Source organism: Artemia sp. Qi Xiang Cuo, chromosome 6, assembly GCF_049724085.1.
Source record: "Artemia sp. Qi Xiang Cuo chromosome 6, ASM4972408v1, whole genome shotgun sequence".
Classification (NCBI taxonomy): Eukaryota; Metazoa; Arthropoda; class Branchiopoda; order Anostraca; family Artemiidae; genus Artemia; species Artemia sp. Qi Xiang Cuo.
The window spans coordinates 63380427-63394213 of record NC_142799.1 but is presented as its reverse complement, the minus strand read 5'-3'; the positions used below and the strand labels follow the sequence as shown (position 1 = coordinate 63394213).

At 31.8% G+C, this 13787-nt stretch overlaps 1 protein-coding gene across 1 annotated transcript in view; it reads right to left on the bottom strand.

The window, feature by feature from the left end:
- Window positions 1-13787, bottom strand: part of LOC148951494 (chloride channel protein 2-like) — a 163559-nt gene that overhangs the window by 23521 nt on the left and 126251 nt on the right. The window contains exons 9-14 of the mRNA XM_089090912.1: window positions 12278-12380; window positions 10683-10814; window positions 8146-8308; window positions 3723-3953; window positions 1390-1527; window positions 436-556 (exon numbers count right to left, since the gene is read on the bottom strand). Of these exons, the coding sequence (XP_088947038.1) occupies window positions 436-556; window positions 1390-1527; window positions 3723-3953; window positions 8146-8308; window positions 10683-10814; window positions 12278-12380 (888 nt within the window). The remainder of the gene's footprint in view (window positions 1-435; window positions 557-1389; window positions 1528-3722; window positions 3954-8145; window positions 8309-10682; window positions 10815-12277; window positions 12381-13787) is intronic.

Here is a 13787-nt window from a genome sequence, read left to right as displayed (position 1 = left end):
TAAAAAATAAGGTTCGTTCAATTTAGTTTCATACAGTAAATATCTATGCTATGGCAAGTGTAAGAAGTAAAAATAAAAGAGTAAAAACGTTAAAATATAACATTTAAAGCAAGAAAAAAAAACTAGTTTCAGCAAACAGGAAAAAATAATTACATCAAAAATGAAAGTCCAGAGCATTGAATAAGTTTGAAAATCGCATTAAAGAAGAAAATAAATTTAAACGCAAATTAAAGTATTGAAATAGGTAAAAGACGTGACATTGAACGTAGCTATTTAAATTTCAACAAGATTTCAAAACCACACTTATAGTTATTATTATCGATTATTTCAAATTCTTGTCAGGACAAAAATTTTTGTTTTGACTGAAAAAAATTGGAAATTTGTTTTTGCTTCGTTGTCTTTCTCTTTTTCACAGTAAAACCAAACTTGTCTCACCTTGACCTTGCTTCCTCTTGCCATTGAGCAGCTACTTGCAAACGACGTTCTCTACCAATATGAAGATCAAGTACTTTAAGAAGCTCCCATCTTTGGATTGAACCAAGAAGTATCATATTATCTATATCAAATTGAAAAAAAATATATATATATATATATATTAAATCCTATAATACGGGGAATTGAAAAGATATATTTTAGTGCTACGTTACATCCTAATGATTTTAAAATTCATTAAGAAAATGAAATATTAACTATTTTGCCACTTGATGTACAAGCAATCATGTCTAGTAAATTTAAGCCAAATGAGTCAAAGAAAAAAATAATAAATAAAACAATGCCTAGCCTAATCTAATGCTTTTTAAGTTTTTGCTCTAAGACATTACCCCATTTTCACAAGGGTTTTAAAAAAGTATGTTAAATTCAAGGCCAATCCAAGTGTCAAAGTAAACTTAGTATAGCCAAAGACGGAAGTTGCAACAGTCAAGAATCTTCCTTACGGTATATTGTTCCATAATATTGGAAAGAAAATGTAGAAAAACGTATATGCTGATGTAAACTATAAAGGTTATTGCAAGCTCAAGTCTTACAGCATAGTGTATACCAGCCCTTGCATGTCGAGGAAGTGAAGATATGATTATGACCTACGAACTACTCTGATGACAAAGACATGTTGCAGCCTGACCAATATTGTCCTACCAGAGGCTATTCAGTAAAGCTGCTCCAAAGTCTTGCCAATACCCGATAATTTAACCATTTCCCCTCCAGCTATGGCGAAAGCTGGTGGAATAGTCGATGTGAGAAAAAAGGCTTTAACAGAACTGTGAAGTTTTTTGATTATGTTGCTGCTAACAGAAAAATCAACATTGCAGAAAAACAACGAAAATACGCAAAAAAAAACAACGAAAGTACGCAGAAAAGCGCAGAAAAACAAATAAAATAAAAGCAACCTACTTGGACTATCAACGATAGGAAAAGCTCGAATCTTTGCTCCTTCTTTCAGCAGATCCCGCAGTTCTTTGAAAGTAATACCTTTCCATATATATTTAACATCACGCACCATAAAATCTTCAACGTATACAAGGTATGCCTCTGAAATGAAACTTTATTAATATTAAAGGAATAAATCAAGAGATGAGGAAATGGATCGAAAATGAAGGACATAGGAAATAGTAAATTTTAAGTTCATTTCTAAATAGTGAGCTGATAATATTCACAAGCGGACTGACAGAGGATATCCACTTAATTGTCAGAGGAAGAACAGTGTTAAACTAAAGTCAGTTCTTCGGTGCCCGGTTAGGCCCTTTATGGATATATCAGGGTGGGCGGAAAGTAACTCCCTATTTTAAATTACTTATAAATTGTATTTAATTTGTTACTGCTTGTGGACTCACCCGCTACACAGTGCGAACTGTGCTCAAGAAAGAGTTGAACTGGCGTGCGTGGAAGCCGCACTACTGCCAATCACTCTCGGATGAGGACTGTGACATTCGCATGGAGTTCGGAGAAATCATGCTGGCTTGGCATGAAGAGTGGCTCCATCTCTTCCGCAACATCCTCTTGACTGATCAGGCTGTGTTTCACGTCGGAGGCTTTGTCAACCGTCACAACTGCCACTACTGGGCAGGAGAGGATCCTATGATGACAGTTGAAAAACAGCAAAATCGACCCAAAGTAACGGTGTGGTGTGGTATCACCTCAGATCAGCTTGTGGGCCCATTTCTTCTGCGCAACACCATGAATGCTGAAAGATACCTTGATATGTTGCGTGATAGAGTCTGGCCAGTTGTCAGCACATGGGAGAACATCGACGAGTTGATATTTATGCAAGATGGCGCCCCACCACACTTTGCTCTTGTTGTCTGCGAATGGCTGGATGCTCGCTTTCTGGGGGGTTGGTTGGGATGTCATGGTGCACATGACTGGCCATCAAAGAGCCCGGATTTGACACCCTGTGACTTTTTTCTTTGGGGTTGGGTAAAGGAACAAGTCTACCGCTCCAAACCAAAGATACTCGAAGAACTGGAGGATCGAATTAAGGGAGTCATGTCCACCATCCCAGCGGAGTTCCTGAGAAAGTCAGTGGATGCCATTCCTGAACGTTTGCAGCAGCTGGTGGAAAGATCTGGGGCACATATTGAATTTTAGAGATAACTTACCATTTATACCTACCTTGTATGATTAATTTTTTTGAGAATAAATAAATATAATGTACATTGTTTTATTAATCAAAATAGGGAGTTACTTTCCGCCCACCCTGTAGTCGTGACTGTAACTTGCTAATTTATATACCCAAGAAACCTAAAGGTGTCTAAAACAAGAGATATCGATTAATTTTTAGAGCTAGAGAAAATCAATAAAATAACGTCAAAACAGGATCAATGTGAATATTACTTGCAATTTTTTTTTTTTTGGGGGGGGGGGTTAAGAGAGAACTATAAAAGAAAAACAGAAACAGTTCTTCTTACATGTGCTACCTCCGTGAATCCCTCGCACCAACAACTAAAACAATATAATTATAAGCATAAAAATGTTATATTTGCTAGAAGAGTAGCAATGGCTCCTCTAACTGATGAGAAATACAGAAAAGATATCTCCGAAATATTATTTAATCAGCTCAGTTTCCAATGGGCACAAGGAGCTCGTTATTTAAAATCAAAACACTGTTATGTAATGTATTCAATGTATTTGATTTCCCTGGGTACTGAAATTAGCAAGCTGCAACCCCGACTATATATGCCTCTGGGTCCTGAAATTAACAAACTCCTAACCCAATTTAAATTAATTGCTTAATTACAAGTTGATAGCAAAAAAAAGGAAAACTAATTAATGATTCAGGACTAAATTCATGTTACATTCGTCGGTAAATATATGATCTTTACTCAGAAACAAGATTAATAAATTTCAAGTTAGGCATGCCTAAGAGGATAATCCAAAGGAAGTGAGGAAGACTCGTTTGAAATTTAAAGAATTTAAATTTAAAGACAGACAAAAAAGTCATCATTTGCTGAAAAAAAAAATTTAAGAATTGGGGTTTTTGCTTATCTTAGGGATGTTCAACCCTTAGAACCTCCAGATAAATTTTTATATGGAATAGTACCTTGGATTTGTTTTTGAGGGCTTTGTAATTTGGATAAGACAGTCTCAACGGATGTTTTTCGAATGCTATTGGAGACTTTTTTCATTGAGAGAGTACATAACAAAATGAAGGTAAAATATGCAAATTGTTCTGGATACAAAATAGATACCAATGCCCAGCCTATAAAATTAATCAAAATAATACATACGTGTCCGAGAAGGAAGAATATCTGGTAAATAAGGGAGTTTCTTAATCATAATTATTGATTCATACAAGGAAGGCTGTAGAAGTCTGGCTACAACGTTGGCTGCAAGAACAGCAACCATTACCGGAATTATATGTTTGATTTGTCCAGTCATTTCACTAATTACAACACAAATTGAAATTGAATGAGTGACACCGGCGGGAAATGCAGCAGCGCCAACTATGGAATAGCCTCCTAAAAAAATTCAATTTCTAATTTTCTAAATTTTACCAAACGAAGGAGCCGTAATACTTTTATATAGACTACAACAATCTCACTGAAGTCACATAATGATAATACAGTGTTAATGCTATCACTGCGGAGTTTTAATTGTTGATCCTTATAGGTTTTTTAGCACTCAATCCTTTTTATCTGGAATATAATTTATTTGGAAGCCACTGAGCATCCTTTTTGTGTTTCTGGCGCTAATGTTTTCTCCAGCATACAAATAGCAGGCCAAACTATAAAGTCTTATAAAAAACGAAAAGATTTAAAGTATTGTTTTCTTTTTTCCTGAAAAGATTATGTCAATATAAAAAAAGCCATAGGGGTTTTGCGCCCAGATGATGTTAATTTCTGTTCTTTTGGAGTTTGACCCGGTCATTTATTGTAATTTCTGTTCGTTTTGGGTTTTATTTATGTATCGGTACGGGTTTGTGGTAGTTTCACAATTAGTAGATAATTTTATTTCGTTTTTGCTTATTTTTTGTTTATATTTGCTCATTTTTAATGGAGTTCTTTGTTTTTCTTTGAAAAACTTATTTTGTGGAAAGCTTTTTTTTAATTAATGTTTAGTAAGAGCTATGCTACATTGCCAAATTCAATGTTGCCCCAAGTACTTCAAGCATTCAGGGAAATAGTTTTTCATATGCTTAATCAGTTAATCGCCACCACAGTCCCTGGAAGACCTTGGTTTACTTTTTCATATCCCTCCGTTCGCTTCGGTTGCTGGCTTTTGACCACTAGTTATGGCTCTTCAGCTTTTCCAGGTCATCCCGCCGTCTCTTCCCGGGGTGTGTTGGTTACAGTTTACCATTAGAGTATGACTTCATATCTTGACGTGATGTGAAGCCATATCTTGACAGAAGTGATATGACAGCCATATCTTGGCTGTGATTTGTGGCATTGTCTCTAGGTCCTCCAGCCAGAAAAACCTCGTTTATTCCAGTGCCACAACGGTGTCAATGTCGTTATGTATTTCAAAAAAGTATCTCTTATTTTTTGTCCGCCATTGACAATTTTCCGAAATCATGGTGGCCCGAGCTGTTTGAAGAAATATCACATTATTTTGTATGCTTAATCAATAGGTGCATACTATTAGGTGCATTTAATACTATATATGCTGTAGTACATATAATATTTAAAATTATATTTATATTAACGTTTTATTATATTATATTAAATATATATTTATATTATGTTAATGTAGTACATGTATTTAATATTATATGTACTGTAGTACATATAATATGTAGTCTACAGTACAAGATAATAGAAAGTTTTAATTTTTTTCAGAATGTGTTGCATCTCCTTCTCTCAAGTGTAGATACAATAGTAGCTTTGGGTCTCTCATATCAAAATTGGGTATTTCTTATCTTGAAGACCAGATAAAAACATTCCCTGACTCAAATAAGAAGTAATTATAAAAAAAATAAGAAGTTATTTTTCTATTTTTTTCCATCTCTTGTAAAATTTATGTGGTATAACATAGCGCATGTTGAGATTATGCAGTCAGAAAGTGTCAGACTGATTTTTAAAGCTTAAATGAAAACCTTTGATAAATTAATTGTATTAATCTTGAGTAAAACTCATATTCTGAAGTAAATTTTGGTCACTCAAAATTGAACTCTTTTGGTGGAATTAAGAAGTAAAATATAAATCAAGACACATGAAAATAAGAAGAGCAATAACGTGGAAAAAAAGTTTTGATTTTGAATCTACAAAGTTTTGTTGGGCTTTTAATGCAATTTCTTATGCAGGAATGGAACATTCAATCGGAAATTTTCCTGTGACCACAATTATGGCAAATTGCTCTTTAAAGGTTTTATTAGAAAAATGGGTCTTTAGAGCTGATTTTTATTAATGGCAATGGGGAAATTTTCTAATTTTATTGCTATTTTACTTTCATATTTTTATTTATATATAATTATTTCCATTTGTGTTATTTTCATTTTGTTTCTTTTTCTTTTTTTTTATTCATTTATAGTTTATTTGTAGATTTAATTAAATATTTGATTTAATAATTAAGTATTTATGAGGATTTTCGTGAAACCCCGAAGTTCCCAATTTTCCATAGGCTTTTTTCCTGCGCAAAAATATTGTTTTTTATTTATTTATTCGGGAATGTAAGAAACTGAATTTGGTTTTTGAATTGAAAATTTTACTACAATTTTACATGCCAGTTAAACAAATTAATTATATTTTGGTAGGACTGACTGTTTTTGTACCATAGTTTTTTTTTTCAAGAGAAAAATTCTAATTTAATTTTTGAATTGAATGTAAAAGTTTCTATATAATATGCTTGACTTTACGTTTTCAGGCAAAATTTTTTAATTTGGTTTCTTAGCAATTCACAGTCTACTAAATCAGTCAAACCCAGCTTAAAGATAAGCACATTTATGTAATTGGTAAATTTCTTTTATTATTACAAACATAACAATTATGATAGCAAATATTTTCGAAAAAATTCTCGGAGCTAAATGAATTAGGTAGTCTAAAATTTTTAAAAGTCTTAAATTTAAAAAGTATAAAATTAGGTAGTTGTAAATTAGGCGAGTCTAAAGAACTATAGGATTAACAAAACAAAAGAGAAGTATTTACATTTATTTGTCTTTAAAGACAAAAATATTACTTATGTATGAATTAAATATGTGTATTTACTTGTACATATGTATAAATGTATATACATAGAAAAATATACAAAAATTTGTATTTATGTATCAAGGAAAAATATTTATTGCTTGTATATATGTATATTTACATGTAATATGTGAAAATGTAAAATATGTATGTATATGTAAAATGTGTATGTAATATATAAAAATGTGTATTCACATGTAAACTTATATTACAAAAATCATAGAAAACAAAACAAACCCTCAATTATATATACATACTCCATACAAGTGTACAAATGAAGCTGATTACAACACAAAAATTATTCCAGAGTCTCACATTTGAAAATATGGTCAAAGGTAAAAGCCATCATTTGTAAACTTATATTTTCTGGGACCAGTCGAAGATGGCTTTTATACTGAAAAAATATATTATCTTCTATAATTCACCATTATCCATTGTCTTGGAAAAGAGAATCTCATGGGAAAGATCATTTCATGGCATAGGAGGAATTATGTCTGAACAAATTGATTTGCTGTGAAATTTATGCACAAACTTATCAAACTTATCAATAAGCCTCTCTGTATTGAAAAATTAAACGCCTTAGTGGGGTAAATAACCCTTGTTTTGAAAATGGTGATTGTAAGGTATTAAATTACTTTTAGCTGTTGGCTTTTTTTTATGAAGCTTTGGATAAGTCTTAAAAAAGGCTCTTCAATAAAAAGCAAATACTGAAAACATAATGTAATATATTTTGAGGTTGTTTTTATTTTTTTCTCTTTTATGATCAAGATTTCAGGTACAAAGATTGCAACAAAATTGAAAATTATTTTACAAATAACGTTTATCAGATAATTCATCCAACTGAAGGCTAGGATAACAGATTATAATGGTTAAATGCAGGCTAAAAATTATCAGGAATATGTTCAACCGCATAATAAAAATCGTACACGAGTTTCCTTTTCTTGCTACCCAGTGTTCATGGGAGTCGAATTATCCAAAAGTCTGATTGAAGTTGATATTTTTCAGCTAGGCTAAAGACTTTCTTTGACTATCCTTGGAGGACAGAAAAGCCAATTTTTACGCTGAAAAGAGCATTACAGAACGGAAAAGCGCGGAAAATAGCAATACAGGACGGGAAAGCCAATTTTTAAGCAGAAAATAGCATGACTGGATGCCAAGCAATCAAAATAGAGGCGATTTGAGTCTTTCTGACGGCGCACTGATAATCTGGAGAACAACAAAATCACCTAAACTCATAAAAAGAAGGCGAAAAGCGTTTATTTTTGATTTTGAACCGAAATTGGTGGCTAGTAGTTTGCAACAACTCATTTCTTATTCTGAACCCTTAGTAATAAATATTTTAGAAAAAATAGAAAATGAATTACTAGCTAATTTATTGTTGTTTGTAGGTACAAAATCTACACTTCGAGGCAGCTCGATTACAATGTGCGACTAGGATAACAGACAACTCTGTTTCGAACCTCCTTAAATATAACAACGAAATGGCGTATTCTGTTATATAAAACATGTGGAAGATGAAAAAACTAACCTGGCAAAATTTGAGATACATAGGATCCAACTCTAATTCCTTCTGGAAACCATAGTGCAACCACTTCACCAACCAGGCGTCCATAGCCAGCCCCCATTTTGAAAATTGGAATTAAGCTACCTGATGGCACGGGGAGTGTTGATGCAGCGATAGTTAAAAAGAACTGTAAAATACATATAAATTAACCAGGTAGCAGACCAAAAGCCGTTGATTTAATTTTTTAAAGTACCGTTAAATTTCACTTTTGAAAATTGTACTATTAGATACTTTTTGAACAGAAGTGCCATCTAAGCTGCATTAAGCACAGTCGGAAATTCAAGATCGTTTAAGTTTGCTACTATTTTGAAAACTACATGTGAGCTACCTGATGGTACCAGGAGTGTTAAAGCATTAATATTTAAAAAATAATTATAAACACAACAAGGCAGTAGTTCAAAACCAAACGGTACTTAGAATTAAGATACTTAATACAATAGAATTACTAATTAAATAATTTATTTACTAATTAAAAAGAATTAAGGTACAAAATTAAAGTACTTGTATTTTGTGAAGTACCCTCTAAAATATCTTGAGCTCCAAGAGCACTCATTAGTTAGGTGGAAACAAAACATAAGCTGGTAGAATAAAAAAGGTTCAAATTGATACTTTTACTTTAATTTTCATTTTCATCATGAATAAAACATTAAGATCGAAAAAAGCACTTAATTTTTATTTTTTTTTTTTTACAGATGCATGGCCGAAATGCTGTTTTCACAAGCCAATATAGCTGAATCAACATTTTGAGCTTAAGCACATAAGTAAAACATGTAGACATAAGCTGTCAGCAATAGAGCCAATGCAATTATTATTTTTTGTTTAATATACTACTTTTATGCTATATTTTCCTAATTGTGACTCACACATTTGAAAATAAAAAAAATCGTAAAAACTCCAGATTTGAAAATAAAAAAAAAATTGTAAACACTCAAAAATCAAAGAAGAAACATTTTGGAATCAAAGATTCCAAAACTGCAGATTTGGCAATCCTAGGAACCATTGCAAGGCGTTAAGGTAGTACTCTAGAGTAACACAGCACTATTTTCTTAACTTAATTAAAAATATGAAAAAAAACAAGTTAAAAAAAACTTTCATCCTAAAATACAATAAACAGTAGATTTGTTTTTCTGTTAAGCAGGAACATTAGTTTCATAGGTCAAATTAGAGCGGTTATGATGTCCAAAGTCGTCATAGAATGGTTAAAACAGATATCATGACTACCCCACGCCTTCATTTTTAATCTTACGATATTTTTTTATTTTGGGTATTAGGCAAAAACACAAAAAAAAAAAAATTATATGTACTGTTGTCAATTTTTTACGAGACGGACAATTTTATTAGGGGGAAAGAGGGAGTGGGGTTCAAACCCCATCCTCCCTGGATATGGCTCGGTAGCATTAATTTTTTATATTTTTGATGCTTTTTGAGGTTCAGGTGCTTTTCTCTTATTTCAAACCTTTTTTTTAGTCTTGATAAATCTTTTAGGAAAGAAGAATCTAGCTCGTAGAATTTCAAGTCAAGACTGGACCTACCTCTTGTTCAAACGATCTATAGCCATAGCATTACCTCTATAAAATGAATGGGATTACCTGTAAAGGGGCGTTTGATTTTCTTCAAAAGTTCAATCTTCTTTGAACATTTTTTTTAGCCTTAACAGACGAAGGTAGATACGAGCGATTAAATACAAGGATAATCTACCTTGTTAAAACTTTACTCACATTACGAGTACCTAATAGGGACAAGATTAATATTCTTTTAAAACATTTTCTTTTAAAACATATTCTTTAATGCTTTATGTATTTATTCCAGCACAAAGCTGTACGGACTTGCAAAACAGAAACAAATACAACGGAAAAAAATGTAACACAGAAAAAACTAAATTTAAAATCATCATCGCAAAAGATTATGTGTGAAGAAAATCCGTATTATTCAAGAAGTAGCCTCTATGCAGCAAACCTATCCACAACAAACTAATGTCTTAGTGTGGTTATTACTCCCCTCGGTCATGCATTTCAATCCTTACTATTCATATTTATCCCAGAGACTTCAGACCTTAATTCGTACAAAAATTGTTTTAAATCTTCTAAACTACCACAGATCGGATAAAAATATCCCCAAAATTTGCTTTTTGGTCCAGTTGCAAGAAATTCCCATGATTGGCCATTGCCCAAAATAATTCCATAATAGATACATATACTTAAAGAAAATAATCATCATGATATCAAATTATCCAGAAAAAACTACGACGATACTTGCCTCAACAAATACGGTCAGATTAATATAGACAAATGCGTCTCAGAGCTACAAGAGACTCTATTCAAAAATAGTGAGGGACGTGTAAGATTGTCAAAAGACAACAAATGTTATATATTAATGGTTAAACTAATTTCAATTAGAAATTTAAATTTGAGTTTAAATGATATAATTCGTTAAATTACATTTGGTTAAAGAATATTTTAAAGAATACAATATTCCTTTTTCGAAATGAAAACGATACTTACTGTAGTTACTATAAATGTGGCAAGATTAAAATAAATGGATGAGTAGTCACTTCGCCATTCATTAACAATCATTTCCTCACTTGCCGTTAAATTCTCTGTTCCCCATGTAAAATTTGAAAATAATGTTCTAATCTGGAAAAAGAGAAATTTTAACTTTTTAAACTAATACGTATTCTTTTTGCTTGCAAAGATGGCGTTGAAGATATAAACACACCAAGGTTCTTGTCCGCCACAGAATATACCACAAAATAGATGCGACCGGAGAAGGCAGATTCGACCAAAAGATCGTTTGGATGTTTTTCTTCTGTTTTAGTTTTTCTTTAATGTTATGTTTAATGTTATGTTTTATGTTTAATGTTATAATTTACAAAGTTTTTATTTTAGCGTCAAAAACTTGGTTGACTCATGAATTTGTGCAGCAACAATAGTATTTAATAATATTAAACAATATTTAGCAACAATAATAATGAGGATTTTAAAAAATGCAAGAAAATCTGTCTGTTTAAAGTCATTGAACTAGAACTTTCAATTTCCAATCAAATGAGCCCTCTCTGAAGTTTCTACGAGCATTCCTTCATAAGAACCATGGTGGCCATCTGTCTGTCCTCGGACACTTAATAGTCCTTAAAAATAAGTTTTTAAATAATTGCTTATTAAAATGGCATGAGCGATCCTACAAAAAATCATAGACACTTTGTAACAAAATAATTTGTACGTTAAAATAAAAATCACCAAGGATTTTTTTATTGAATATTCTCCGATTTAATATTTTATCTTCTCAGTCAATCGATCCCTGAACAAAATATAAAATCATCAATTCATTGGAAAGATATGGAGTTTACAAATTTAGGGCTGGTCCAAAGGTCTTAGGGAATCATCTCCTTTGTTATATTGCAGATTATCAGTAGATATGCGTGTTTTTATCTTTGTGTATTTTCAAAGATATGCGTATTTTCAAATAATATCTTATCGGAGTAGAGAAAAATTTCTTAGACAATACTGCCTTTCTACTTAAAAATCATTGTGTTAAAGTCCTATATCGGGAGGCATTATTCATTCTATAGAAAAAGTGCGTTATTTTTGCTTCAGCTTGATTGCAATTTTGAACTATCTGCTAGCATCATAGAGATTAGTTCAGAACTTTTGACAAACAGCTGTGCAAATTTTTCAGAGGTTAACTTCTTTATATTTTTCCTCTGTCTGGATATTCAAAATTTTCATCTTTTACTAGCAAATTTTCATTTTTAGCTATTTATTCTTTTTTTTTTGCATTGGAAAAGGTTTCGAGAGATGAGACCGAAATATCTAGGCTATTCTGCTAATTTTGTTCATTGTTTTTCATTAAAAGTTTTATCCGTTTTACAATTTTGGTTACACTGTTTAAGCAGTGTGATCTCATAAACAACATATTAGAAGGCGAGAAATAAAGGAGATATGAAAAATGAATAGGTAAATGTTTATAAGAAAAATATTTTCTCACATTATTTGAAAACCTGCATAATGTGCGATGTTCTTTAGGAGTGACGTCATTCAGACCCCTTATGTTAGACACACTTGAACTAAAAAAAAAAAAAAAAAAAGAAAAAAAAAGATACCTGTTGCCTTGTTGTAAGTCTGGATGCAACAAACTGCCCTGTTCCAAGAGGAAAATAAATGCTGGTAATGGCCAAAGAAATTACAAAAGGGTAGATAAAACGACTAAAAACAGAGTGATGATTTACAATAAAACAATTATAACAGACCAATGATTTAAAATCGGACCTAATACGAAATACTAAGAAATATAGATACGAAATACCAAGAAAAATAAAGTTTACATAAACCATCAAAAAGTCACTCAATCAATGAATAATTTTCATTTAGGTTTTGATAAGAATCTAAACCAATGAATTTAGGCTATATATGACTATTTTAATTTATTTCAGACTCACAAAATCTAAAAATGAGGTCAAGCTTTTCAAAATAACATAAAAATCAGCATTGTCATAACAAATTGGTGTTGCAATTGTTTACTTATCTCACGCAAGTGTAACTGAAAGTAAGTAATTTAATTTCTCGGATTTAATTTTGAGAGCCAACATTTCTAAACCTACTTTTCAATGTTGCCTAAACTATTATCAGAAATAAAAGCCATTTTAATTATCAAAAATGGGAACCTTTCAGTTGTGTTTTAGCTCAATATAATTAAACCCCAAATAAAATGGTTAACTACAAAAGTGGTGCGAATCAACTTTTCATATTTTAAAAGTGCTGATACGCCACCATACTTGAAGTAAAATTTTTTCGTTATTTTACTTAGTAAAATCAGCAGGGGTGGGCCGAGGCTCGTTTTATTTGGGGGAAGATCTTCGTAAATTTTACTGAATCGCTACCTGATTTATGCCGAATTTTTTGTAAAAATTAAGAATTTTGCTAGATTTCGGCCGATTTTGAAAAATTTCTGCCGAAATTTTCACCTTCGGCGAAAATCTTACTGAATGTCAAATAGGTTGTGTGGGGGTTGGGCCTCCCCCCTCGGAACGCCCCTGATAGTCAGTGGCCCCCAGTAATCCAACAAACATTTTGCACGGCAGTGTCGAACTACCGAATTTGTTGGATTACAGAGTACTGCCTAAGACCCTCCATAATCAGGTTTACTTTACAAAAAAGTACCTTGTTATCCAACAAATTGTAAATACTCTGAAGTACAAATCATACTTCATTAGGCAAGTTGAATTTAGTAAATTAAACAACACAATAAGAGAGCTTACATTTTATTATAGAATCAATTTTGTTAATGCTACAGAACTAACAAAAAATAATAGTTTAAATTAGGAAAAAATTTTGTACAAGCAAATGCACATCTGTACCAATATAGTAAAGAACTATGAATTGGAATCATAATATAAATTAATCATTTTATGAAACATGAAAATATTCATCAATGTTTTTTCGTTTAACATTGTTGAAACACGAGGTAATTGTTCACTTAAGGGGAGTTGTAGTTACTTCGTTGTCATCCTGCTGATTTACCATTGAAGAACTAGAAATATCTTTGATAACCTTTTCGTCAGACATTTCATAAAAAAAAATATTTTCATAAAAAAATATTAGACAGGAGCTGGA